Here is a 27,247-nt window from a genome sequence, read left to right as displayed (position 1 = left end):
CAACTGCGACCTGGCCAAGATAAAGCAAAGCAGTGCAGCACAAACAACAGAGTTACACATGGAGTAAAACAAACATACAGTCAATAATACAATATAAAAAGTCTATAAACAGTGTGTGCAAATGAGGTAAGATAAGGGAGGTAAGGCACTAAATAGGCCATGATGGTGAAGTAATTACAATATACCAATTAAACACTGGAGTGATAGATGTGCAGAAGATGAATGTGCTGGCACAGATACTGGGTTGCAAAGGAGCAAGATGAATAAATAAATACAATATGAGGATGAAGTAGTTGGATGGGCTGTTTACAGATGTGCTATGTACAGGTGCAGTGATCTGTGAGCTGCTCTGACAGCTGATGCTTAAAGTTAGTGAGGGAGATATGAGTCTCCAGCTTCAGGGATTTTTTTGCAATTCGTTCCAGTCATTGGCAGCAGAGAACTGGAAGGAAAGGCGGCCAAAGGAGGAATTGGCTTTGGGGATGATCAGTGAGATATACCTGCTGGAGCGCGTGCTACGAGTGGGTGCTGCTATGGTGACCAGTGAGATATACCTGCTGGAGCGCGTGCTACGAGTGGGTGCTGCTATGGTGACCAGTGAGATAAGGCGGGGCTTTACCTAGCAGAGACTTGTAGATAACCTGTAGCCAGTGGGTTTGGCGACGAGTATGAAGTGAGGGCCAAACAACGAGAGTGTACAGGTCGCAGTAGTGGGTAGTATATGGGGCTTTGGTGACAAAACGGATGGCACTATGATAGACTACATCCAATTTGCTGAGTAGAGTGTTGGAGGCTATTTTATAGATGACATCGCCAAAGTCAAGGATCGGTAGGACGGTCAATTTTACAAGGGTATGTTTGGCAGCATGAGTGAAGGATGCTTTGTTGCGAAATAGGAAGCTGATTCTAGATTTAATTTTGGATTGGAGATGCTTAATGTGAGTCTGGAAGAAGAGTTTATAGTCTAACCAGACACCTAGGTATTTGTAGTTGTCTACATATTCATATTCAAGTGAGAGCCGTCCAGAGTAGTGATGCTGGACAGGCGGGCAGGTGTGGGCATCAATCGATTGAAGAGCATGCATTTAGTTTTACTTGTATTTAAGAGCAGTTGGAGGCCATGGAAGGAGAGTTGTATGGCATTGAAGCTCGTCTGGAGGGTAGTTAACACAGTGTCCAAAGAAGGGCCAGAAGTATACAGAATGGTGTCGTCTGTGTAGAGGTGGATCAGAGAATCACTAGATATAGGTCTGTAGCAGTTTGGGTCTAGAGTGTCTCCCCCTTTGAAGAGGGGGATGACCGCGGCAGCTTTCCAATCTTTGGGGATCTCAGACGATACGAAAGAGAGGTTGAACAGGTTGCAACAATTTTGGCAGATAATTTTAGAAAGAGAGGGTCCAGATTGTCTAGCCCAGCTGATATGTAGGGGTCCAGATTGTCTAGCCCAGCTGATTTGTAGGGGTCCAGATTGTCTAGCCCTGCTGATTTGTAGGGGTCCAGATTGTCTAGTCCGGCTGATTTGTAGGGGTCCAGATTGTCTAGCCCAGCTGATTTGGAGGGGTCCAGATTGTCTAGCCCAGCTGATTTGTAGGGGTCCAGATTGTCTAGCCCTGCTTATTTGTAGGGGTCCAGATTTTACAGTTCTTTAAGAACACCAGCTATCTGGATTTGGGTGAAGGAGACAAAGTTAGATTTATTTTGAAATGACATGTGGCTCCTACCTGTATAACTTGATGAGACTGCCTGTCTTCACAATTCATTTATTTTAGTTTCGACGGTATGAACATCGGGAAACCGCCCAACAGGAGTGTGTGTCGGACGGACACACACACACACACACACACACTGCTCTAACATGGTGTCTTACTCCATTATAGAGGCCTCCTTGAGGTTACAGGGGACGGACAGATGAACGGACACACACAGTGGTCTAAACAGTGTCTTACTCCATCATAGAGGCCTCCTTGGTCTCCAGTATGTGGTCTGTGAGGATCCAGGGCATGGACATCTCGATGGGGAACTGGATCCTGCCACCCATGGTCAGCTCCAGGAAGAACTCTCTGAACCACAGCTGAGACAGGTCACAGCACTGCTGTAGGGTCTCTGTTAGGGAGGGGACAGAGGGTTAGAGAGGGGACAGGGGGTTAGGGAGGGGACAAAGGGTTAGAGAGGGGACAGGGGGTTATAGAGAGGGGACAGAGGGTTATAGAGAGGGGACAGAGGGTTAGAGAGGGGACAGAGGGTTAGAGAGGGGACAGAGGGTTAGAGGGGACAGAGGGTTAGAGGGGACAGAGGGTTAGAGGGGACGGAGGGTTAGAGAGGGGACAGAGGGTTGGGGGGGACAGACGGAGGGTTAGGGGTAGAGAGGGGACAGGGGGTTAGAGAGGGGACAGAGGGTTAGGGAGGGGACAGAGGGTTAGAGAGGGGACAGAGGGTTAGAGAGGGGACAGTGGGAGCAGGAGGTACCGGCTGCATCATCCTATGTCCGCTGGTCTAAAGTGGTGCCATTTGGGATGTAGACTCTGTCTCTACCGGTCTCCTTACCGCTGAAGTCTGTCTCTACCGGTCTCCTTACCGCTGAAGTCTGTCTCTACCGGTCTCCTTACCCCTGAAGTCTGTCTCTACCGGTCTCCTTACCGCTGAAGTCTGTCTCTACCGGTCTCCTTACCGCTGAAGTCTGTCTCTACCGGTCTCCTTACCGCTGAAGTCTGTCTCTACCGGTCTCCTTACCGCTGAAGTCTGTCTCTACCGGTCTCCTTACCCCTGAAGTCTGTGTCTACCGGTCTCCTTACCGCTGAAGTCTGTCTCTACCGGTCTCCTTACCGCTGAAGTCTGTCTCTACCGGTCTCCTTACCCCTGAAGTCTGTGTCTACCGGTCTCCTTACCGCTGAAGTCTGTCTCTACCGGTCTTCTTACCGCTAAAGTCTGTCTCTACCGGTCTCCTTACCGCTGAAGTCTGTCTCTACCGGTCTCCTTACCGCTGAAGTCCGTCTCTACCGGTCTCCTTACCGCTGAAGTCTGTCTCTACCGGTCTCCTTACCCCTGAAGTCTGTCTCTACCGGTCTCCTTACCCCTGAAGTCTGTCTATACCGGTCTCCTTACCCCTGACGTCTGTCTCTACCGGTCTCCTTACCCCTGAAGTCTGTCTCTACCGGTCTCCTTACCGCTGAAGTCTGTCTCTACCGGTCTCCTTACCGCTGAAGTTGAGCAGGTGAGTATAGAAGAAGGACTCTCTGTGGAACTTCTCCATGTCCATGATGGTGGGTCCCTCCAGACAGCTGCGGAGAGTCTTCTTAGAACCACTTTTATCAGCTATCAGAGACTCCAGCATGGTACGAACCATGTACAGCTACAGAGGAGGAGGAGAGGAAGAGGAGGCAGGAGGAGGAATGGAAAGGCACAGAGGGGAGGAGGAGGAGAAATTAGGTTTAAGGTTTAATAAAGGGTTTAATATTCCATTTCTGTTTGGTCTCCACCAACACTGTTCTGTATGTAACTAACTTCTAGTTGGTCTCCACCAACACTGTTCTGTATGTAACTAACTTCTAGTTGGTCTCCACCAACACTGTTCTGTATGTAACTAACTTCTAGTTGGTCTCCACCAACACTGTTCTGTATGTAACTAACTTCTAGTTGGTCTCCACCAACACTGTTCTGTATGTAACTAACTTCTAGTTGGTCTCCACCAAAACTGTCCTGTATGTAACTAACTTCTAGTTGGTCTCCACCAAAACTGTCCTGTATGTAACTAACTTCTAGTTGGTCTCCACCAACACTGTTCTGTATGTAACTAACTTCTAGTTGGTCTCCACCAACACTGTTCTGTATGTAACTAACTTCTAGTTGGTCTCCACCAACACTGTCCTGTATGTAACTAACTTCTAGTTGGTCTCCACCAACACTGTTCTGTATGTAACTAACTTCTAGTTGGTCTCCACCAACACTGTTCTGTATGTAACTAACTTCTAGTTGGTCTCCACCAACACTGTTCTGTATGTAACTAACTTCTAGTTGGTCTCCACCAACACTGTTCTGTATGTAACTAACTTCTACTTGGTCTCCACCAACACTGTTCTGTATGTAACTAACTTCTGGTTGGTCTCCACCAACACTGTCCTGTATGTAACTAACTTCTAGTTGGTCTCCACCAACACTGTTCTGTATGTAACTAACTTCTAGTTGGTCTCCACCAAAACTGTCCTGTATGTAACTAACTTCTAGTTGGTCTCCACCAACACTGTCCTGTATGTAACTAACTTCTACTTGGTCTCCACCAAAACTGTCCTGTATGTAACTAACTTCTAGTTGGTCTCCACCAACACTGTTCTGTATGTAACTAACTTCTAGTTGGTCTCCACCAACACTGTTCTGTATGTAACTAACTTCTAGTTGGTCTCCACCAACACTGTTCTGTATGTAACTAACTTCTAGTTGGTCTCCACCAACACTGTCCTGTATGTAACTAACTTCTAGTTGGTCTCCACCAACACTGTTCTGTATGTAACTAACTTCTGGTTGGTCTCCACCAACACTGTTCTGTATGTAACTAACTTCTAGTTGGTCTCCACCAACACTGTCCTGTATGTAACTAACTTCTAGTTGGTCTCCACCAAAACTGTCCTGTATGTAACTAACTTCTAGTTGGTCTCCACCAACACTGTCCTGTATGTAACTAACTTCTAGTTGGTCTCCATCAAAACTGTCCTGTATGTAACTAACTTCTAGTTGGTCTCCACCAACACTGTTCTGTATGTAACTAACTTCTAGTTGGTCTCCACCAACACTGTTCTGTATGTAACTAACTTCTAGTTGGTCTCCACCAAAACTGTCCTGTATGTAACTAACTTCTAGTTGGTCTCCACCAACACTGTCCTGTATGTAACTAACTTCTACTTGGTCTCCACCAAAACTGTCCTGTATGTAACTAACTTCTAGTTGGTCTCCACCAACACTGTTCTGTATGTAACTAACTTCTAGTTGGTCTCCACCAACACTGTTCTGTATGTAACTAACTTCTAGTTGGTCTCCACCAACACTGTTCTGTATGTAACTAACTTCTAGTTGGTCTCCACCAACACTGTTCTGTATGTAACTAACTTCTAGTTGGTCTCCACCAACACTGTTCTGTATGTAACTAACTTCTAGTTGGTCTCCACCAACACTGTTCTGTATGTAACTAACTTCTAGTTGGTCTCCACCAACACTGTCCTGTATGTAACTAACTTCTAGTTGGTCTCCACCAAAACTGTCCTGTATGTAACTAACTTCTGGTTGGTCTCCACCAACACTGTTCTGTATGTAACTAACTTCTAGTTGGTCTCCACCAACACTGTCCTGTATGTAACTAACTTCTAGTTGGTCTCCATCAAAACTGTCCTGTATGTAACTAACTTCTGGTTGGTCTCCACCAACACTGTCCTGTATGTAACTAACTTCTAGTTGGTCTCCACCAACACTGTTCTGTATGTAACTAACTTCTAGTTGGTCTCCACCAAAACTGTCCTGTATGTAACTAACTTCTGGTTGGTCTCCACCAAAACTGTTCTGTATGTAACTAACTTCTAGTTGGTCTCCACCAACACTGTCCTGTATGTAACTAACTTCTAGTTGGTCTCCACCAAAACTGTCCTGTATGTAACTAACTTCTGGTTGGTCTCCACCAACACTGTTCTGTATGTAACTAACTTCTAGTTGGTCTCCACCAACACTGTCCTGTATGTAACTAACTTCTAGTTGGTCTCCACCAAAACTGTCCTGTATGTAACTAACTTCTAGTTGGTCTCCACAAAAAACTGTCCTGTATGTAACTAACTTCTGGTTGGTCGCCACCAACACTGTCCTGTATGTAACTAACTTCTAGTTGGTCTCCACAAAAAACTGTCCTGTATGTAACTAACTTCTGGTTGGTCGCCACCAACACTGTCCTGTATGTAACTAACTTCTAGTTGGTCTCCACAAAAAACTGTCCTGTATGTAACTAACTTCTGGTTGGTCGCCACCAACACTTCTGGTTAGTCTTAGGAATGTTAATGGTTAACCGCTGGAAATACATTTGATTGGTACTGCTTACGGTCTACAGGTTAAAAAAGGTCTGTAAGGGGTGTGTAACTGGTGACAGTGAAACAAGACTCTGTAAAGGGGTGTGTAACTGGTAGCAGTGAAACAAGACTCTGTAAAGGGGTGTGTAACTGCTGGTAGTGGAACAAGACTCTGTAAAGGGGTGTGTAACTGGTGACAGTGAAACAAGACTCTGTAAAGGGGTGTGTAACTGGTGGCAGTGAAACAAGACTCTGTAGAGGGGTCTGTAACTGCTGGTAGTGGAACAAGACTCTGTAAAGGGGTGTGTAACTGGTGACAGTGAAACAAGACTCTGTAAAGGGGTGTGTAACTGGTGGCAGTGAAACAAGACTCTGTAAAGGGGTGTGTAACTGGTGGCAGTGACTCTGTAAAGGGGTGTGTAACTGGTGGCAGTGACTCTGTAAAGGGGTGTGTAACTGGTGACAGTGAAACAAGACTCTGTAAAGGGGTGTGTAACTGGTGACAGTGAAACAAGACTCTGTAAAGGGGTGTGTAACTGGTGACAGTGAAACAAGACTCTGTAAAGGGGTGTGTAACTGGTGGCAGTGAAACAAGACTCTGTAAAGGGGTGTGTAACTGGTGGCAGTGACTTTGTAAAGGGGTGTGTAACTGGTGACAGTGACTCTGTAAAGGGGTGTGTAACTGGTGACAGTGAAACTAGACTCTGTAAAGGGGTGTGTAACTGGTGGCAGTGAAACAAGACTCTGTAAAGGGGTGTGTAACTGGTTACAGTGAAACAAGACTCTGTAAAGGGGTGTGTAACTGGTGGTAGTGAAAAAAGGACTCTGTAAAGGGGTGTGTAACTGGTGGCAGTGAAACAAGACTCTGTAAAGGGGTGTGTAACTGGTAGCAGTGAAACAAGACTCTGTAAAGGGGTGTGTAACTGGTGGCAGTGAAACAAGACTCTGTGAAGGGGTGTGTAACTGGTGGCAGTGACTCTGTAAAGGGGTGTGTAACTGGTGGCAGTGAAACAAGACTCTGTAAAGGGGTGTGTAACTGGTGACAGTGACTCTGTAAAGGGGTGTGTAACTGGTGATAGTGAAACAAGACTCTGTAAAGGGGTGTGTAACTGGTGACAGTGAAACAAGACTCTGTAAAGGGGTGTGTAACTGGTGACAGTGAAACAAGACTCTGTAAAGGGGTGTGTAACTGGTGACAGTGAAACAAGACTCTGTAAAGGGGTGTGTAACTCGTGGCAGTGACTCTGTAAAGGGGTGTGTAACTGGTGGCAGTGACTCTGTAAAGGGGTGTGTAACTGGTGGCAGTGACTCTGTAAAGGGGTGTGTAACTGGTGACAGTGAAACAAGACTCTGTAAAGGGGTGTGTAACTGGTGACAGTGAAACAAGACTCTGTAAAGGGGTGTGTAACTGGTGACAGTGAAACAAGACTCTGTAAAGGGGTGTGTAACTGGTGGCAGTGAAACAAGACTCTGTAAAGGGGTGTGTAACTGGTGACAGTGACTCTGTAAAAGGGTGTGTAACTGGTGGCAGTGAAACAAGACTATGTAAAGGGGTGTGTAATTGGTGGCAGTGAAACAAGACTCTGTAAAGGGGTGTGTAACTGGTGGCAGTGAAACAAGACTCTGTAAAGGGGTGTGTAACTGGTGGTAGTGAAACAAGACTCTGTAAAGGGGTGTGTAACTGGTGGCAGTGAAACAAGACTCTGTAAAGGGGTGTGTAACTGGTGGCAGTGAAACAAGACTCTGTAAAGGGGTGTGTAACTGGTGGCAGTGAAACAAGACTCTGTAAAGGGGTGTGTAACTGGTGGCAGTGACTCTGTAAAGGGGTGTGTAACTGGTGGCAGTGACTCTGTAAAGGGGTGTGTAACTGGTGACAGTGAAACAAGACTCTGTAAAGGGGTGTGTAACTGGTGACAGTGAAACAAGACTCTGTAAAGGGGTGTGTAACTGGTGACAGTGAAACAAGACTCTGTAAAGGGGTGTGTAACTGGTGGCAGTGACTCTGTAAAGGGGTGTGTAACTGGTGGCAGTGACTCTGTAAAGGGGTGTGTAACTGGTAGCAGTGAAACAAGACTCTGTAAAGGGGTGTGTAACTGGTGGCAGTGAAACAAGACTCTGTGAAGGGGTGTGTAACTGGTGGCAGTGACTCTGTAAAGGGGTGTGTAACTGGTGACAGTGAAACAAGACTCTGTAAAGGGGTGTGTAACTGGTGACAGTGACTCTGTAAAGGGGTGTGTAACTGGTGATAGTGAAACAAGACTCTGTAAAGGGGTGTGTAACTGGTGACAGTGAAACAAGACTCTGTAAAGGGGTGTGTAACTGGTGACAGTGAAACAAGACTCTGTAAAGGGGTGTGTAACTGGTGACAGTGAAACAAGACTCTGTAAAGGGGTGTGTAACTGGTGGCAGTGACTCTGTAAAGGGGTGTGTAACTGGTGGCAGTGACTCTGTAAAGGGGTGTGTAACTGGTGACAGTGAAACAAGCCTCTGTAAAGGGGTGTGTAACTGGTGGCAGTGAAACAAGACTCTGTAAAGGGGTGTGTAACTGGTAGCAGTGAAACAAGACTCTGTAAAGGGGTGTGTAACTGGTGGCAGTGAAACAAGACTCTGTAAAGGGGTGTGTAACTGGTGGCAGTGAAACAAGACTCTGTAAAGGGGTGTGTAACTGGTGACAGTGAAACAAGACTCTGTAAAGGGGTGTGTAACTGGTGGCAGTGAAACAAGACTCTGTAAAGGGGTGTGTAACTGGTGGCAGTGAAACAAGACTCTGTAAAGGGGTGTGTAACTGGTGGCAGTGAAACAAGACTCTGTAAAGGGGTGTGTAACTGGTGGCAGTGAAACAAGACTCTGTAAAGGGGTGTGTAACTGGTGGCAGTGAAACAAGACTCTGTAAAGGGGTGTGTAACTGGTGGCAGTGAAACAAGACTCTGTAAAGGGGTGTGTAACTGGTGGCAGTGACTCTGTAAAGGGGTGTGTAACTGGTGGCAGTGAAACAAGACTCTGTAAAGGGGTGTGTAACTGGTGGCAGTGAAACAAGACTCTGTAAAGGGGTGTGTAACTGGTGATAGTGACTCTGTAAAAGGGTGTGTAACTGGTGGCAGTGAAACAAGACTATGTAAAGGGGTGTGTAATTGGTGGCAGTGAAACAAGACTCTGTAAAGGGGTGTGTAACTGGTGGCAGTGAAACAAGACTCTGTAAAGGGGTGTGTAACTGGTGGTAGTGAAACAAGACTCTGTAAAGGGGTGTGTAACTGGTGGCAGTGAAACAAGACTCTGTAAAGGGGTGTGTAACCGGTGGCAGTGAAACAAGACTCTGTAAAGGGGTGTGTAACTGGTGGCAGTGAAACAAGACTCTGTAAAGGGGTGTGTAACTGGTGGCAGTGACTCTGTAAAGGGGTGTGTAACTGGTAGCAGTGAAACAAGACTCTGTAAAGGGGTGTGTAACTGGTGGCAGTGAAACAAGACTCTGTAAAGGGGTGTGTAACTGGTGGCAGTGAAACAAGACTCTGTAAAGGGGTGTGTAACTGGTGGCAGTGAAACAAGACTCTGTAAAGGGGTGTGTAACTGGTGGCAGTGACTCTGTAAAGGGGTGTGTAACTGGTGGCAGTGAAACAAGACTCTGTAAAGGGGTGTGTAACTGGTGGCAGTGAAACAAGACTCTGTAAAGGGGTGTGTAACTGGTGATAGTGACTCTGTAAAAGGGTGTGTAACTGGTGGCAGTGAAACAAGACTATGTAAAGGGGTGTGTAATTGGTGGCAGTGAAACAAGACTCTGTAAAGGGGTGTGTAACTGGTGGCAGTGAAACAAGACTCTGTAAAGGGGTGTGTAACTGGTGGTAGTGAAACAAGACTCTGTAAAGGGGTGTGTAACTGGTGGCAGTGAAACAAGACTCTGTAAAGGGGTGTGTAACCGGTGGCAGTGAAACAAGACTCTGTAAAGGGGTGTGTAACTGGTGGCAGTGAAACAAGACTCTGTAAAGGGGTGTGTAACTGGTGGCAGTGACTCTGTAAAGGGGTGTGTAACTGGTAGCAGTGAAACAAGACTCTGTAAAGGGGTGTGTAACTGGTGGCAGTGAAACAAGACTCTGTAAAGGGGTGTGTAACCGGTGGCAGTTAAACAAGACTCTGTAGAGGGGTGTGTAACTGGTGGCAGTGAAACAAGACTCTGTAAAGGGGTGTGTAACTGGTAGCAGTGAAACAAGACTCTGTAAAGGGGTGTGTAACTGGTGGCAGTGAAACAAGACTCTGTAAAGGGGTGTGTAACTGGTGGCAGTGAAACAAGACTCTGTAAAGGGGTGTGTAACTGGTGGCAGTGAAACAAGACTCTGTAAAGGGGTGTGTAACTGGTGGCAGTGAAACAAGACTCTGTAAAGGGGTGTGTAACTGGTGGCAGTGAAACAAGACTCTGTAAAGGGGTGTGTAACTGGTGGCAGTGAAACAAGACTCTGTAAAGGGGTGTGTAACTGGTGGCAGTGAAACAAGACTCTGTAAAGGGGTGTGTAACTGGTGGCAGTGAAACAAGACTCTGTAAAGGGGTGTGTAACTGGTGGCAGTGAAACAAGACTCTGTAAAGGGGTGTGTAACTGGTGGCAGTGACTCTGTAAAGGGGTGTGTAACTGGTGGCAGTGAAACAAGACTCTGTAAAGGGGTGTGTAACTGGTGACAGTGAAACAAGACTCTGTAAAGGGGTGTGTAACCGGTGGCAGTGAAACAAGACTCTGTAGAGGGGTGTGTAACTGGTGGCAGTGAAACAAGACTCTGTAAAGGGGTGTGTAACTGGTGGCAGTGACTCTGTAAAGGGGTGTGTAACTGGTGGCAGTGACTCTGTAAAGGGGTGTGTAACTAGTGGCAGTGAAACAAGACTCTGTAGAGGGGTGTGTAACTGGTGGCAGTGAAACAAGACTCTGTAAAGGGGTGTGTAACTGGTGGCAGTGACTCTGTAAAGGGGTGTGTAACTGGTGGCAGTGACTCTGTAAAGGGGTGTGTAACTGGTGGCAGTGAAACAAGACTCTGTAAAGGGGTGTGTAACCGGTGGCAGTGAAGTCAGACACAGGAGAGCAGAACTAGGTAATAACCGGAGCAGTTTAATTCCAACGGCATAAAGAAATAACCAGCATGGGTACAAAACCCGACGTGCACCAGTCACTTACAGCAAACAATTCCACACAAAGACATGGGGGGAACAGAGGGTTAAATACACAACATGTAATGAGGGAATGAGAACCAGGTGTGTGGGAAAACAAGACAAAACAAATGGGAAATGAAAAGTGGATCGACGATGGCTAGAAGACCGGTGACCCGACCGCCACCCGAACAAGGAGAGGAACCGACTTCGGAGGAAGTCGTGACAGGGCTTTATAAATACATTTGATTTGATTACGTTAGACTGCTTCAAAGTGTAGCGAGAAATTACATGGCTTCAGGCTGGATCAACACCCGTTGCATAGAGCTCTCCCAGCTTGGAAGTTGTGGAAACTTATGTTTTTGGTTTGACATTGGTTGTGGGAACGAAGCCATAAGTTTCCTGACAGGTTTTTTAAACGTTTTGAGAGCAGAAGTGAACATTTTGCCTGTTCTAGGAACAGTTATTTTGGGGTTACAGGGAGGTTATTAGAACGTTTTACTCTGGTTCCAAGAAGGTTCTGAGAACGTTTTACACTGGTTACAGGGAGGTTCTTAGAACGTTTTACTCTGGTTCCAGGAAGGTTCTGAGAACGTTTTACTTTGGTTCCAGGGAGGTTCTTAGAACGTTTTACTCTGGTTCCAGGAAGGTCATTAGTGATCTAGAAAAAGCTAATGCTATGGTACAGCTGATACATCTTCCGCCAGATTACAGTTTAGGTTATATAGGCACTGTGAGAACGACGATGGTATGACGTCATGATATGACTAGGATAGGAGGCTGTGATGGTAAAAAGGAGACAACCTGTGAGAAATAAAGTCAGGTTACAGCGATGGCTGTCTGTAGTAGTAATCGTAGACACAGAGCGGTGACAGACCTGTGTGCTGGAGGGGCCGACGGCACGGCGGGGGACCTTGATGTCAAAGCCTCCCTTGGGGTCTTTCTCTCCTCGCAGGGCAGGGTCATTGTGGGGCTCACGCCCTGTCTCCCAATCACAGATGGTCTTCCTGATGGCCTGCAGGACACTGGGGAGAGAACAGCACCACATACATGAAAAACTCTCAGTTCACATCAGGGGTCTGACACTCTGACACTGGAGATGATAAAGCAGGTAGGGAACAAAACCCTGCACTAGCTGGAGAACTCTGCCCCCCCCCCCCCCCCCTTCAAGGATGTTTTGTGCGGTCCTGTGTGTTCCGTAGTACCTCTGCACCCCCCCCCCCCCAGAGTCAATGTACCTCTGCACCACGCTCTTCTTCTTCTTGATGGCCTGCCGTAGCGGGTCTCTCAGGGTGAGCTGGGCGAAGTCCTGCAGGGCCGAGTAGATGGTGTGGCGGATAGCGTGGTTAAACACCGACTCCATACGACCCATCAGGACCTGTAAACCCTTTATCATGGCCATCACCTGGAGGGAAGGACCACACCTCAGACAGACATTTATAAACCCTTTATCATGGCCATCACCTGGAGGGAAGGACCACACCTCAGACAGACATTTATAAACCCTTTATCATGGCCATCACCTGGAGGGAAGGACCACACCTCAGACAGACATTTATAAACCCTTTATCATGGCCATCACCTGGAGGGAAGGACCACACCTCAGACAGACATTTATAAACCCTTTATCATGGCCATCACCTGGAGGGAAGGACCACCTCACGGTCAGTCTTTAACACACCTAGAGACAGGTTAGTTAGTCTCTAACACACCTCAGACATACATTTATAAACCCTTCGTTACAGCAGTTGGCCAAAGCAGTCAACTTTAGAGTTAGAGATGATTTGTGCCGTCTAGCAAACTCCTATAGAAGTCCTAGGACCACAGAAGGGACCAGGCTAGGTAATGACCAGGCCAGGTAATGACCAGGATAGGTAATGACCAGGCTAGGTAATGACCAGGTTAGGTAATGATAAGAATAGGTAATGACCAGGTTAGGTAATGACAAGGTTAGGTAATGACCAGGCTAGGTAATGACCAGGTTAGGCAATGACCAGGTTAGGTAATGACCAGGTTAGATAATGACCAGAATAGGTAATGACCAGAATAGGTAATGACCAGAATAGGTAACGACCAGGCTAGGTAATGACCAGAATAGGTAATGACCAGGCTAGGTAATGACCAGGCTAGGTAACGACTAGGCTAGGTAATGACCAGGCTAGGTAATGACCAGAATAGGTAAAGACCAGAATAGGTAATGACCAGAATAGGTAATGGCCAGGTTAGATAATGACCAGAATAGGTAATGACCAGAATAGGTAACGACCAGGCTAGGTAATGACCAGGCTAGGTAATGACCTGGCTAGGTAATGACCAGAATAGGTAATGACCTGGCTAGGTAATGACCAGAATAGGTCATGACCAGGCTAGGTAATGACCAGAATAGGTAATGACCAGGCTAGGTAATGACCCGGCTAGGTAATGACCAGAAAAAGGTAATGACCTGGCTAGGTAATGACCAGAATAGGTCATGACCAGGCTAGGTAATGACCTGGCTAGGTAAAGACCAGAATAGGTAATGACCAGAATAGGTAATGACCTGGCTAGGTAATGACCAGAATAGGTAATGACCAGGCTAGGTAATGACCAGATTAGGTAATGACCTGGCTAGGTAATGACCAGGCTAGGTAATGACCAGGCTAGGTAATGACCAGAACAGCTGGCTAGACAGCAGAAACAGATATGGGACCAGGCTAGGTAATGACCAGGCTAGGTAAAGACCAGGCTAGGTAATGACCAAAATAGGTAATGGCCAGGTTAGGAAACGACCAGGCTAGGTAATGACCAGAATAGGTAATGACCAGGCTCGGTAATGACCAGAACAGTTGGCTAGACAGCAGAAACAGATATGGGACCAGGCTAGGTAATGACCAGAACAGCTGGCTAGACAGCAGAAACAGATACAGGACCAGGCTAGGTAATGACCAGGTTAGGTAATGACCAGGCTAGGTAATGACCAGGTTAGGTAATGACCAGGCTAGGTAATAACCAGGTTAGGTAACGACCAGGCTAGGTAATGACCAGGCTAGGTAATGACCAAGCTAGGTAATGACCAGGTTAGGTAACGACCAGGCTAGGTAATGACCAGGCTAGGTAATGACCAGAACAGCTGGCTAGACAGCAGCAACAGATACAGGACCAGGCTAAGTAATGACCAGGTTAGGTAATGACCAGGCTAGGTAATGACCAGAACAGCTGGTTAGACAGCAGAAACAGATACAGGACCAGGCTAGGTAATGACCAGGCTAGGTAATGACCAGGCTAGGTAACGACCAGGCTAGGTAATGACCAGGCTAGGTAATGACCAGAACAGCTGGCTAGACAGCAGAAACAGATACAGGACCAGGCTAGGTAATGAGCAGAACAGCTGGCTAGACAGCAGAAACAGATACAGGACCAGGCTAGGTAATGACCAGGTTAGGTAATGACCAGGCTAGGTAATGACCAGGCTAGGTAACGACCAGAACAGCTGGCTAGACAGCAGAAACAGATACAGGACCAGGCTAGGTAATGACCAGAACAGCTGGCTAGACAGCAGAAACAGATACAGGACCAAGCTAGGTAACGACCAGGACAGCTGGCTAGACAGCAGAAACAGATACAGGACCAGGCTAGGTAATGACCAGAACAGCTGGCTAGACAGCAGAAACAGATACAGGACCAAGCTAGGTAATGACCTGGCTAGGTAATGACCAGAATAGGTAATGACCAGGCTAGGTAATGACCAGAATAGGTAATGACCAGAATAGGTAACGACCAGAATAGGTAATTTTTTTTTTTTTTTTTTTATTTTACCTTTATTTAACCAGGCAAGTCAGTTAAGAACAAATTCTTATTTTCAATGACGGCCTGGGAACAGTGGGTTAACTGCCTGTTCAGGGGCAGAACGACAGATTTGTACCTTGTCAGCTCGGGGGTTTGAACTCACAACCTTCCGGTTACTAGTCCAACGCTCTAACCACTAGGCTACCCTGCCGCCCCAATGACCAGTAATGACCAGGCTAGGTAATGACCTGGCTAGGTAATGACCAGAATAGGTCATGACCAGGCTAGGTAATGACCAGAATAGGTAATGACCAGGCTAGGTAATGACCTGGCTAGGTAATGACCAGAATAGGTAATGACCAGGCTAGGTAATGACCAGAATAGGTCATGACCAGGCTAGGTAATGACCTGGCTAGGCAAAGACCAGAATAGGTAATGACCAGAATAGGTAATGACCTGGCTAGGTAATGACCAGAATAGGTCATGACCAGGCTAGGTAATGACCTGGCTAGGCAAAGACCAGAATAGGTAATGACCAGAATAGGTAATGACCTGGCTAGGTAATGACCAGAATAGGTAATGACCAGGCTAGGTAATGACCAGATTAGGTAATGACCTGGCTAGGTAATGACCAGGCTAGGTAATGACCAGGCAAGGTAATGACCAGGCTAGGTAATGACCAGAACAGCTGGCTAGACAGCAGAAACAGATATGGGACCAGGCTAGGTAATGACCAGGCTAGGTAAAGACCAGGCTAGGTAATGACCAAAATAGGTAATGGCCAGGTTAGGAAACGACCAGGCTAGGTAATGACCAGAATAGGTAATGACCAGGCTCGGTAATGACCAGAACAGTTGGCTAGACAGCAGAAACAGATATGGGACCAGGCTAGGTAATGACCAGGCTAGGTAACGACCAGGCTAGGTAATGACCAGGCTAGGTAATGACCAGGCTAGTTAACGACCAGGCTAGGTAATGACCAGGCTAGGTAATGACCAGAACAGCTGGCTAGACAGCAGAAACAGATACAGGACCAGGCTAGGTAATGACCAGGATAGGTAACGACCAGGCTAGGTAATGACCAGGTTAGGTAATGACCAGGCTAGGTAATGACCAGGTTAGGTAACGACCAGGCTAGGTAATGACCAGGCTAGGTAATGACCAGGCTAGGTAATGACCAGGTTAGGTAACGACCAGGCTAGGTAATGACCAGGCTAGGTAACGACCAGAACAGCTGGCTAGACAGCAGAAACAGATACAGGACCAGGCTAGGTAATGACCAGAACAGCTGGCTAGACAGCAGAAACAGATACAGGACCAAGCTAGGTAACGACCAGGACAGCTGGCTAGACAGCAGAAACAGATACAGGACCAAGCTAGGTAACGACCAGGACAGCTGGCTAGACAGCAGAAACAGATACAGGACCAGGCTAGGTAATGACCAGAACAGCTGGCTAGACAGCAGAAACAGATACAGGACCAAGCTAGGTAATGACCTGGCTAGGTAATGACCAGAATAGGTAATGACCAGGCTAGGTAATGACCAGAATAGGTAACGACCTGGCTAGGTAATGACCAGGCTAGGTAACGACCAGGCTAGGTAATGACCAGGCTAGGTAATGACCAGGCTAGGTAATGACCAGAACAGCTGGCTAGACAGCAGAAACAGATACAGGACCAGGCTAGGTAATGACCAGAACAGCTGGCTAGACAGCAGAAACAGATACAGGACCAGGCTAGGTAATGACCAGGTTAGGTAATGACCAGGCTAGGTAATGACCAGGCTAGGTAACGACCAGAACAGCTGGCTAGACAGCAGAAATAGATACAGGACCAGGCCAGGTAATGACCAGAACAGCTGGCTAGACAGCAGAAACAGATACAGGACCAAGCTAGGTAACGACCAGGACAGCTGGCTAGACAGCAGAAACAGATACAGGACCAAGCTAGGTAACGACCAGGATAGCTGGCTAGACAGCAGAAACAGATACAGGACCAGGCTAGGTAATGACCAGAACAGCTGGCTAGACAGCAGAAACAGATACAGGACCAAGCTAGGTAATGACCTGGCTAGGTAATGACCAGAATAGGTAATGACCAGGCTAGGTAATAACCAGAATAGGTAACGACCTGGCTAGGTAATGACCAGGCTAGGTAACGACCAGGCTAGGTAATGACCAGGCTAGGTAATGACCAGGCTAGGTAATGACCAGAACAGCTGGCTAGACAGCAGAAACAGATACAGGACCAGGCTAGGTAATGACCAGAACAGCTGGCTAGACAGCAGAAACAGATACAGGACCAGGCTAGGTAATGACCAGGTTAGGTAATGACCAGGCTAGGTAATGACCAGGCTAGGTAACGACCAGAACAGCTGGCTAGACAGCAGAAATAGATACAGGACCAGGCCAGGTAATGACCAGAACAGCTGGCTAGACAGCAGAAACAGATACAGGACCAAGCTAGGTAACGACCAGGACAGCTGGCTAGACAGCAGAAACAGATACAGGACCAAGCTAGGTAACGACCAGGATAGCTGGCTAGACAGCAGAAACAGATACAGGACCAGGCTAGGTAATGACCAGAACAGCTGGCTAGACAGCAGAAACAGATACAGGACCAAGCTAGGTAATGACCTGGCTAGGTAATGACCAGAATAGGTAATGACCAGGCTAGGTAATAACCAGAATAGGTAACGACCTGGCTAGGTAATGACCAGGCTAGGTAACGACCAGGCTAGGTAATGACCAGGCTAGGTAATGACCAGGCTAGGTAACGACCAGAACAGCGGTCTAGACAGCAGATACAGATACAGGACCAAGCTAGGTAATGACCTGGCTAGGTAATGACCAGAATAGGTAATGACCAGGCTAGGTAATGACCAGGCTAGGTAATGACCAGGCTAGGTAATGACCAGGCTAGGTAACGACCAGGCTAGGTAATGACCAGAATAGGTAATGACCAGGCTAGGTAATGACCAGAATAGGTAACGACCAGGCTAGGGTGATTGGACAACAGACAGATTGTGGAGGGAAAAGGTAGTAAACTGACCTCGACAAGGGCAAACTTCTCCTCCATGGTGTAGTTGTATCGTGTAGCTCGTTCATACTCCTCCGCGTTGTCAGGACACTCCTTGTTCGAGTACTTATCCGTTGGATGAACCAGCTTCCACGAGTACTGCAGGAAGAGTTGTCTTCATCATCATCCTCATCATCATCCTCATCATTATCAACAGGTGTCACATGCACCGACTACAACAGTGAAACGCTTACTTACAATCCCTTAACCAACAATACAGTTAAGAAAATACCAACAACAAAATAAGTAAGAGATAAGAATAACAAATAGTTAAAGAGCAACAGTAAATAACAATAGTGGGGCTATATACAGGGTATTACGGTACAGAGTCAATGTGGAGGTTATATACAGGGTATTACGGTACAGAGTCAATGTGGAGGCTATATACCGGGTATTACGGTACAGAGTCAATGTGGAGGCTATATACAGGGTATTACGGTACAGAGTCAATGTGGAGGTTATATACAGGGTATTACGGTACAGAGTCAATGTGGAGGCTATATACAGGGTATTACGGTACAGAGTCAATGTGGAGGTTATATACAGGGTATTACGGTACAGAGTCAATGTGGAGGCTATATACAGGGTATTACGGTACAGAGTCAATGTGGAGGTAATATACAGGGGGTCCCGATACAGAGTCAATTCGGAGGCTATATACAGGGTGTTACGGGACAGAGTCAATGTGGAGGCTATATACAGGGTGTTACGGTACAGAGTCAATGTGGAGGCTATATACAGGGGGTACCGGTACAGAGTCAATGTGGAGGCTATATACAGGGGGTACCGGTACAGAGTCAATGTGGAGGCTATATACAGGGGGTACCGGTACAGAGTCAATGTGGAGACTATATACAGGGGGTACCGGTACAGAGTCAATGTGGAGGCTATATACAGGATGTTACGGTACAGAGACAATGTGGAGGCTATATACAGGGATTTACGGTACAGAGTCAATGTGGAGGCTATATACAGGGTGTTACGGTACAGAGTCAATGTGGAGGCTATATACAGGGTGTTACGGTACAGAGTCAATGTGGAGGCTATATACAGGGTGTTACGGTACAGAGTCACTGTGGAGGCTATATACAGGGTGTTACGGTACAGAGTCAATGTGGAGGCTATATACAGGGTGTTACGGTACATAGTCAGTGTGGAGGCTATATACAGGGGGTACCGGTACAGAGTCATTGTGGAGGCTATATACAGGGTGTTACGATACAGAGTCAATGTGGAGGCTATATACAGGGGGTACTGGTACAGAGTCAATGTGGAGGCTATATACAGGGTGTTACGGTACACAGTCAATGTGGAGGCTATATACAGGGTGTTACGGTACAGAGTCAATGTAGAGGTTATATTCAGGGGGTACCGGTACAGAGTCAGTGTGGAGGCTATATACAGGGGGTACCGGTACAGAGTCAATGTGGAGGCTATATACAGGGGGTACCGGTACAGAGTCAATGTGCAGGCTATATACAGGGGGTACCGGTACAGAGTCAGTGTGGAGCAGAAAGAGAGAAAAGGAGAAAGCAGAGAGAGAAGAAAGAGAGAAAGAACAGAAAGAGAGAGAAAGAACAGAAAGAGAGAAAGAACAGAAAGAGAGAGAGAGAAAGAGAGCAGAAAGAGAGAACTGAAAAAAATAATTTTGTGTTTAAAGACCTTGAGGAGAGACTGTGGGCAATAGGGAAGACAATAGGAAAGATCATGGATATACTGACAAGATGTCTCTGCGCCCTAAAAATGGGAGTGGTTTTCCACAAGGCAGCATGGAAGGCGGTCTAGCTCTCGCCTATCCTTTCTTTGGATTGGTGGATACCTCATTTTTTGTCATCCTTTTTTGAATATTCGATGAGGGTTGTTGACATCAACCGCCTGTATTCATTGGAGAGAGATGCTATGCCTAGCCTCATGCCTAGCCTCATGTCATGAATATGCATAGCCATCAAGATAACTCCGGGATGTCACCTGTCCCAGTTACTGTATATCAATACACTCGTAACAACTTAAGATTTACTAAACTTGTAGTCAATCAAATAAGCCATTCAGTTTGTTGGCCAAATTCGACACTCTCTCATTGTCCTCCATACAAAAACTCCTTGCTTGGTGGGCGAAACAACGTCACCTGCCGCAGGGAGACAGATTTTGGGCCTCTCTCTTCCTCTTCCTCTCTGATAGTAGTCACAGTGTGAACTGTGAGAGAAATCAGTTTGGCCACCCTGATAGTAAGTCTCTGGCAGGTGTCTGTCTGTGAGGGTCGTCTCCACTGTAGTCTTTGTTGTCAAAGGCACCATCACTTGGGATGTAGGACCTCACCACTTCCATGAAGTGTGTTGGTTAGGGTTTGATCTGATTTATTAAGAACCCCATTAGCCAACTGTGACAGCTAGTCTTACTGGGGTCCGACACATAACGAAAAAGACAGATAAAAACCCATGTAATTTACTCTCCTCAACTTGTTCAACAGCCTTCATTACCAGATTCAGCAGAGGTCTACAACTTAGGGAATGATTTGTACCAAATACACTGCCCTTAGTTTTAGAGATGTTCAAGACCAGTTTATTACTGGTCACCCATTCCAAAACAGACTGCAACTCTTTGTTAAGGGTTTCAGTGACTTCATTAGCTGCGGTTGCTGATGCGTATATGGTTGAATCATCAGTATACATGGACACACATGCTGTGTTTAATGCCAGTGGCAGGTTATTGGTGAAAAGAGTAGAGGGCCAAAAGAGCTGCCCTGCGGTACACCACACTTTACATGTTTGACATTAGAGAAGCTTCCATGATAGAAAACCCTTAGATTTCTATTAGATAGACAGCTCTGAATCCACAATATGGCAGAGGTTGAAAAGCCATAACACAAAAGTTTTCTAAACAACAGGTTATGGTCAGGGATAAGGTTAGAGGTCACTCACCACTTCCATGACGTGTGCGCTCCACTGGGACAGTAGCTGCATCCCCTGCAGAGCCAAGTCAAACAGCTTCCTGTACTCATGGTCTGTCTTGTGGGCCTCCTGACGACCGGACCCCGTCACCACCTAGAGAGAGACACCTTTATTAGGACAAGAGGTTAACTAACCATAACCATAATCCTAACCCTTCAACCCTTCACATAACAGGTTAACTAACCCTAACCCTTCACGTAACAGGTTAACTAACCCTAACCCTTCACGTAACAGGTTAACTAACCCTAACCCTTCACATAAGAGGTTAACTAACCCTAACCCTTTCCATAACAGGTTAACTAACCCTAACCCTTTCCATATCAGGTTAACTAACCATAACCATAATCCTAACCCTTCAACCCTTCACATAACAGGTTAACTAACCCTAACCCTTCACATTACAGGTTAACTAACCCCAACCCTTCACATTACAGGTTAACTAACCCTAACCCTTCACATTACAGGTTAACTAACCCTAACCCTTCACATTACAGGTTAACTAACCCTTCACATAACAGGTTAACTAACCCTAACCCTTCACATTACAGGTTACACTTGACATTAGGCTTGGGCGGTATACTGTATGCCGAGGTATTCTGAAATATACACGGTATGATTTTCAATACTGTCAACAACCCATGTTTTGTGTCTTTTATTGGGGAGGGCCCTAAAGCTCATGGCCCCCTCGCCTCATAGTGCTACGCCACTGCTTATAACTTTAAGTTACTATCTAAGATGTGCCAAATAAAATATCTCCAGCTCAGGGCTCCAGCTGTGCATAAAGTGTTGGTCCCATGTTCCATGAGCTGAAATAAAAGATCCCAGAAATTTCCCAAATGTTGTGCACAAATTTGTATTACCTCCCTGTTAGTGAATATTTCTCCTTTATCAAGATAATCCATCCACCTGACAGGTGTTGCATATCAAGAAGCTGATAAAACAGCATGATCACTACACAGGTGCACCTTGTCCCGGGGACAATAAAAGGCCACTGCAAAATGTGCAGTTTTGTTACATAGCACAATGCCACAGATGTCTAAAGTTGAGCGAGAGTGCAAATGGCATTCTGACTGCAGAAATGTCCACCAGAGCTGTTGCCAGATAATTGAATGTTCATTTATCTACCATAAGCTGCCTCCAATGTCGTTTTAGAGAATTTGGCAGTACGTCCAACTGGCCGCAGACCACGTTTATGGCGTCGTGTGGGCGGGCAGTTCGCTGATGTCAACAATGTGAACATTGTAGTGGAAATGTCTTGTACAGTATGTAGTTGGTTTTATTCAAAACACACAGACAGTGTTGTGAATAAAAAAACAGCTTCTATCTCAAGGCCATCAGACTGTTAAACAGCCATCACTAACATAGAGAGGCTGCTGCCAACATACTGACTCACATCAGCAATAAAAATAACAAAACATTTTATTTATAAATGTTACCTAAATAATTCGGATTCCGCCACGACAACATAGTGCCCCAGTGGGGTCATGGTATGGGCAGGCATAAGCTGCGGCCAATGAACACAATTGCATTTTATCTATGGCAATTTAATTTAATTTATTTTTTATTTCACCTTTATTTAACCAGGTAGGCCAGTTGAGAACAAGTTCTCATTTACAACTGCGACCTGGCCTAGATAAAGCAAAGCAGTGCGACACAAACAACACAGAGTTACACATGGAATAAACAAACATAGTCAATAATAGAGTAGAAAAAAAATTAAGTCTATATACAGTGTGTGCAAATGGAGTGAGGAGGTAGACAATAAATAGGCCATAGTAGCAAAGTAATTACAATTTAGCATTAATACTGGAGTGATAAATAAGCAGATGATGATGTGCAAGTAGAAATACTGGTGTGCAAAAGAGCAGAAAAGTAAATGTGGGGATGAGGTAGGTAGATTGGGTGGGCTATTTACAGATGGGCTATGTACAGCTGCAGCGATCGGTTAGCTGCTCAGATAGCTGATGTTTAAAGTTAGTGATTGAAATATAAGTCTCCAACTTCAGCGATTTTTGCAATTAGTTCGAGTCACTGGCAGCAGAGAACTGGAAGGAAATGTGGACAAAGGAGGTGTTGGCTTTGGGGATGACCAGTGAGATATACCTGCTGGAGAACGTGCTACAGAGGGTGTTGTTATCGTGACCAGTGAGCTGAGATAAGGCGGAGCTTTACCTAGCATAGACTTATAGATGACCTGGAGCCAGTGGGTCTGGCAAGGAATGAGATGTAGTCTAGTATCTCACCCATTAAAAAACATGAGATGTAGTCTTGTCGCTCACCCATTAAAAACACATGAGATGTAGTCTAGTATCTCACCCATTAAAAAAACATGAGATGTAGTCTCTCACCTATTAAAAACACATGAGATGTAGTCTAGTCTTTCACCCATTAAAAACACATGAGATGCAGTCTAGTCGCTCACCCATTAAAAACACATGAGATGTAGTCTAGTATCTCACCCATTAAAAACACATGAGATGTAGTCTAGTCTTTCACCCATTAAAAACACATGAGATGCAGTCTAGTCGCTCACCCATTAAAAACACATGAGATGTAGTCTAGTATCTCACCCATTAAAAACACATGAGATGCAGTCTAGTCGCTCACCCATTAAAAACACATGAGATGTAGTCTAGTATCGCATCCATTAAAAAAACATGAGATGTAGTCTCTTACCCATTAAAAACACATGAGATGTCGTCTAGTCTCTCACCCATTAAAAACACACGAGATGTAGTCTAGTCGCTCACCCATTAAAAACACATGAGATGTAGTCTAGTATCTCACCCATTAAAAAAACATGAGATGTAGTCTCTCACCCATTAAAAACACATGAGATGTAGTCTAGTATCGCATCCATTAAAAAAAACATGAGATGTAGTCTCTTACCCATTAAAAACACATGAGATGTCATCTAGTCTCTCACCCATTAAAAACACACGAGATGTAGTCTAGTCGCTCACCCATTAAAAACACACGAGATGTAGTCTAGTCGCTCACCCATTAAAAACACACGAGATGTAGTCTAGTATCGCATCCATTAAAAACACACGAGATGTAGTCTAGTCGCTCACCCATTAAAAACACGAGATGTACTCTCTCACTCCTTAAAACCCCTAACAGCAGGAATAGCTATGTATTAATTTAAAACACTAACAGCAAAGAACAGCTATATATTCATTAAAAACAATAACAGGAGAAATAGCTACAGTGGGGCAAAAAAAGTATTTAGTCAGCCACCAATTGTGCAAGTTCTCCCACTTAAAAAGATGAGAGGCCTGTAATTTTCATCACAGGTACACTTCAACTACGACAGACAAAATTAGAAAAAACAATCCAGAAAATCACATTGTAGGACTTTGTATGAATTTATTTGCAAATTATGGTGGAAAATAAGTATTTGGTCACCTACAAACAAGCAAGATTTCTGGCTCTCACAGACCTGTAACTTCTTCTTTAAGAGGCTCCTCTGTCCTCCACTCGTTACCTGTATTAATGGCACCTGTTTGAACTTGTTATCAGTATAAAAGACACCTGTCCACAACCTCAAACAGTCACACTCCAAACTCCACTATGGCCAAGACCAAAGAGCTGTCAAAGGACACCAGAAACACAATTGTAGACCTGCACCAGGCTGGGAAGACTGAATCTGCAATAGGTAAGCAGCTTGGTTTGAAGAAATCAACTGTGGGAGCAATTATTAGGAAATGGAAGACATACAAGACCACTGATAATCTCCCTCGATATGGGGCTCCACGCAAGATCTCACCCTGTGGAGTCAAAATGATCACAAGAACGGTGAGCAAAAATCCCAGAACCACACGGGGGGACCTAGTGAATGACCTGCAGAGAGCTCGGACCAAAGTAACAAAGCCTAACATCAGTAACACACTACGCCGCCAGGGACTCAAATCCTGCAGTGCCAGACGTGTCCCCCTGCTTAAGCCAGTACATGTCCAGGCCCGTCTGAAGTTTGCTAGAGAGCATTTGGATGATCCAGAAGAAGATTGGGAGAATGTCATATGGTCAGATGAAACCAAAATACAACTTTTTGGTAAAAACTCAACTCATCGTGTTTGGAGGACAAAGAATGCTGAGTTGCATCCAAAGAACACCATACCTACTGTGAAGCATGGGGGTGGAAGCATCATGCTTTGGGGCTGTTTTTCTGCAAAGGGACCAGGACGACCGATCCGTGTAAAGGAAAGAATGAATGGGGCCATGTATCGTGAGATTTTGAGTGAAAACCTCAATCCATCAGCAAGGGCATTGAAGATGAAACGTGGCTGGGTCTTTCAGCATGACAATTATCCCAAATACACCGCTCGGGCAATGAAGGAGTGGCTTCGTAAGAAGCATTTCAAGGTCCTGGAGTAGCCTAGCCGGTCTCCAGATCTCAACCCCATAGAAAATCTTTGGAGGGAGTTGAAAGTCTGTGTTGCCCAGCAACAGCCCCAAAACATCACTGCTCTAGAGGAGATCTGCATGGAGGAATGGGCCAAAATACCAGCAACAGTGTGTGAAAACCTTGTGAAGACTTACAGAAAACGTTTGACCTCTGTCATTGCCAACTAAGTGTATATAACAAAGTATTGAGATACTTGACCAAATACTTATTTTCCACCATCATTTGCAAATAAATTAATTTAAAATCCTACAATGTATTTATTTTCCTTTATATGTAGGCTGGGCTATTCATTTTATTTTCTACCTCTTTTAGTGTGGTCTGGATGAGGGCTACGTTGTCATTTACTCAATGCGGGGTGGAGAGGTTGAGGCATTTCTTTGGTGGGGAGAGGGAGATTTTGTCATTTACTCAATGCGGGGTGGAGAGGATGAGGCATTTCTTTGGTGGGGAGGGGGAGTTGTTGTCATTTACTCAATGCGGGGTGGAGAGGATGAGGCATTTATTTGGTAGGGAGAGGGGGAGACGTTGTCATTTACTCAATGCGGGGTGGAGAGGAGAGGATGAGGCATTTCTTTGGTGGGGAGAGGGAGACGTTGTCATTTACTCAATGCGGGGTGGAGAGGATGAGGCATTTCTTTGGTGGGGAGAGGGAGACGTTGTCATTTACTCAATGCGGGGTGGAGAGGATGAGGCATTTCTTTGGTGGGGAGGGGGAGACGTTGTAATTTACTCAATGCGGGGTGGAGAGGAGAGGATGAGGCATTTCTTTGGTGGGGAGAGGGAGACGTTGTCATTTACTCAATGCGGGGTGGAGAGGAGAGGATGAGGCATTTCTTTGGTGGGGAGGGGGAGACGTTGTCATTTACTCAATGCGGGGTGGAGAGGATGAGGCATTTCTTAGGTGGGGAGAGGGAGACGTTGCTAACTGTTCCCAGTTTTTGTTTTATTCGGAACACAGAATTGAGACTGAGCGGGGGGATAATAGATCCAACGGGATGTGTCGAGTTGTTTGGGAACTCGGCTGGGGTGTTCAGAGATTATTATTTTATATATACAATTTATTTTCCTTTTACGTGAACGCAGCTGTAACTACTATCCACTTTTACCCAGCGATGACTTGCACTAAAGTGCGATTACTGTTCGATGACGATGACTAGTACCTTAAATCTATTGACATGGAACTGCCATGGTCTAGGGCATGCAATAAAACGGAAAAAGATACTATGTGCTCTAAAAAGGAGAAAGCAGACATCGCGCTATTTATTACAAGAGACACACCTCTGTGATGCTGAACATGCCAAACTCCGCAGAGCTTGGGTGGGACAGGTGTATTTCTCATCTTTCAAATCAAACAGTAGAGGCACAGCCATACTTATCCATAAGAATGTTCCATTCATAATTGACAAAAACATATCTGATCCGGAGGGGAGATTTATTTTGATAACTGGGTCACTATATGGTCAACCAATTACTATCTTAAACATATACGCCCCTAACACAGATACTCCTGCCTTCATGTCAAAAATGATAACCCTGTTCAATGAGCATTGTGTCTCCTTTGGCGTGGTGGCCGGAGATTTTAATTGTACCCTTAACCCAACCCTAGACAAATCATCTCAAGTCCCCACCACAAATCCTAGATCTGCAAAGATGTTGAACTCTCTTACTAAAGAGATGGGACTGATAGATATCTGGAGAGAGACTAATAGCTCATCTATGGACTATACATACTACTCTAATGTCCATAACACCTACTCCCGTATAGATTACATTTTTATCCCAAAGAGTTTCATAAATTCAGCCACTTGTACAATCGGACCCATAGCACTTTCAGATCACGCCTTTGTCCACCTCCGTTTTGACCTCTGCAAAAACATCCCGAGGTCAA

At 45.7% G+C, this 27,247-nt stretch overlaps 1 protein-coding gene across 12 annotated transcripts in view; it reads right to left on the bottom strand.

The window, feature by feature from the left end:
* The window catches only part of cyfip1 (cytoplasmic FMR1 interacting protein 1), a 123,075-nt gene that overhangs the window by 53,717 nt on the left and 42,111 nt on the right, over nucleotides 1–27,247 (bottom strand). For all 12 annotated transcript variants that reach the window (XM_090227922.1, XM_090229256.1, XM_090227467.1 and 9 more), the window contains 6 exons: nucleotides 20,922–21,044; nucleotides 17,977–18,102; nucleotides 12,399–12,565; nucleotides 12,038–12,185; nucleotides 3,196–3,349; nucleotides 1,947–2,103 (listed from right to left, as the gene is read on the bottom strand). In XM_090227922.1, the coding sequence (XP_090084048.1) occupies nucleotides 1,947–2,103; nucleotides 3,196–3,349; nucleotides 12,038–12,185; nucleotides 12,399–12,565; nucleotides 17,977–18,102; nucleotides 20,922–21,044 (875 nt within the window). The remainder of the gene's footprint in view (nucleotides 1–1,946; nucleotides 2,104–3,195; nucleotides 3,350–12,037; nucleotides 12,186–12,398; nucleotides 12,566–17,976; nucleotides 18,103–20,921; nucleotides 21,045–27,247) is intronic.

This window comes from Oncorhynchus mykiss, chromosome 1 (assembly GCF_057628025.1).
Source record: "Oncorhynchus mykiss isolate SJ-2025 chromosome 1, ASM5762802v1, whole genome shotgun sequence".
Classification (NCBI taxonomy): Eukaryota; Metazoa; Chordata; class Actinopteri; order Salmoniformes; family Salmonidae; genus Oncorhynchus; species Oncorhynchus mykiss.
This window is presented reverse-complemented; position numbering and strand designations above follow the sequence as displayed.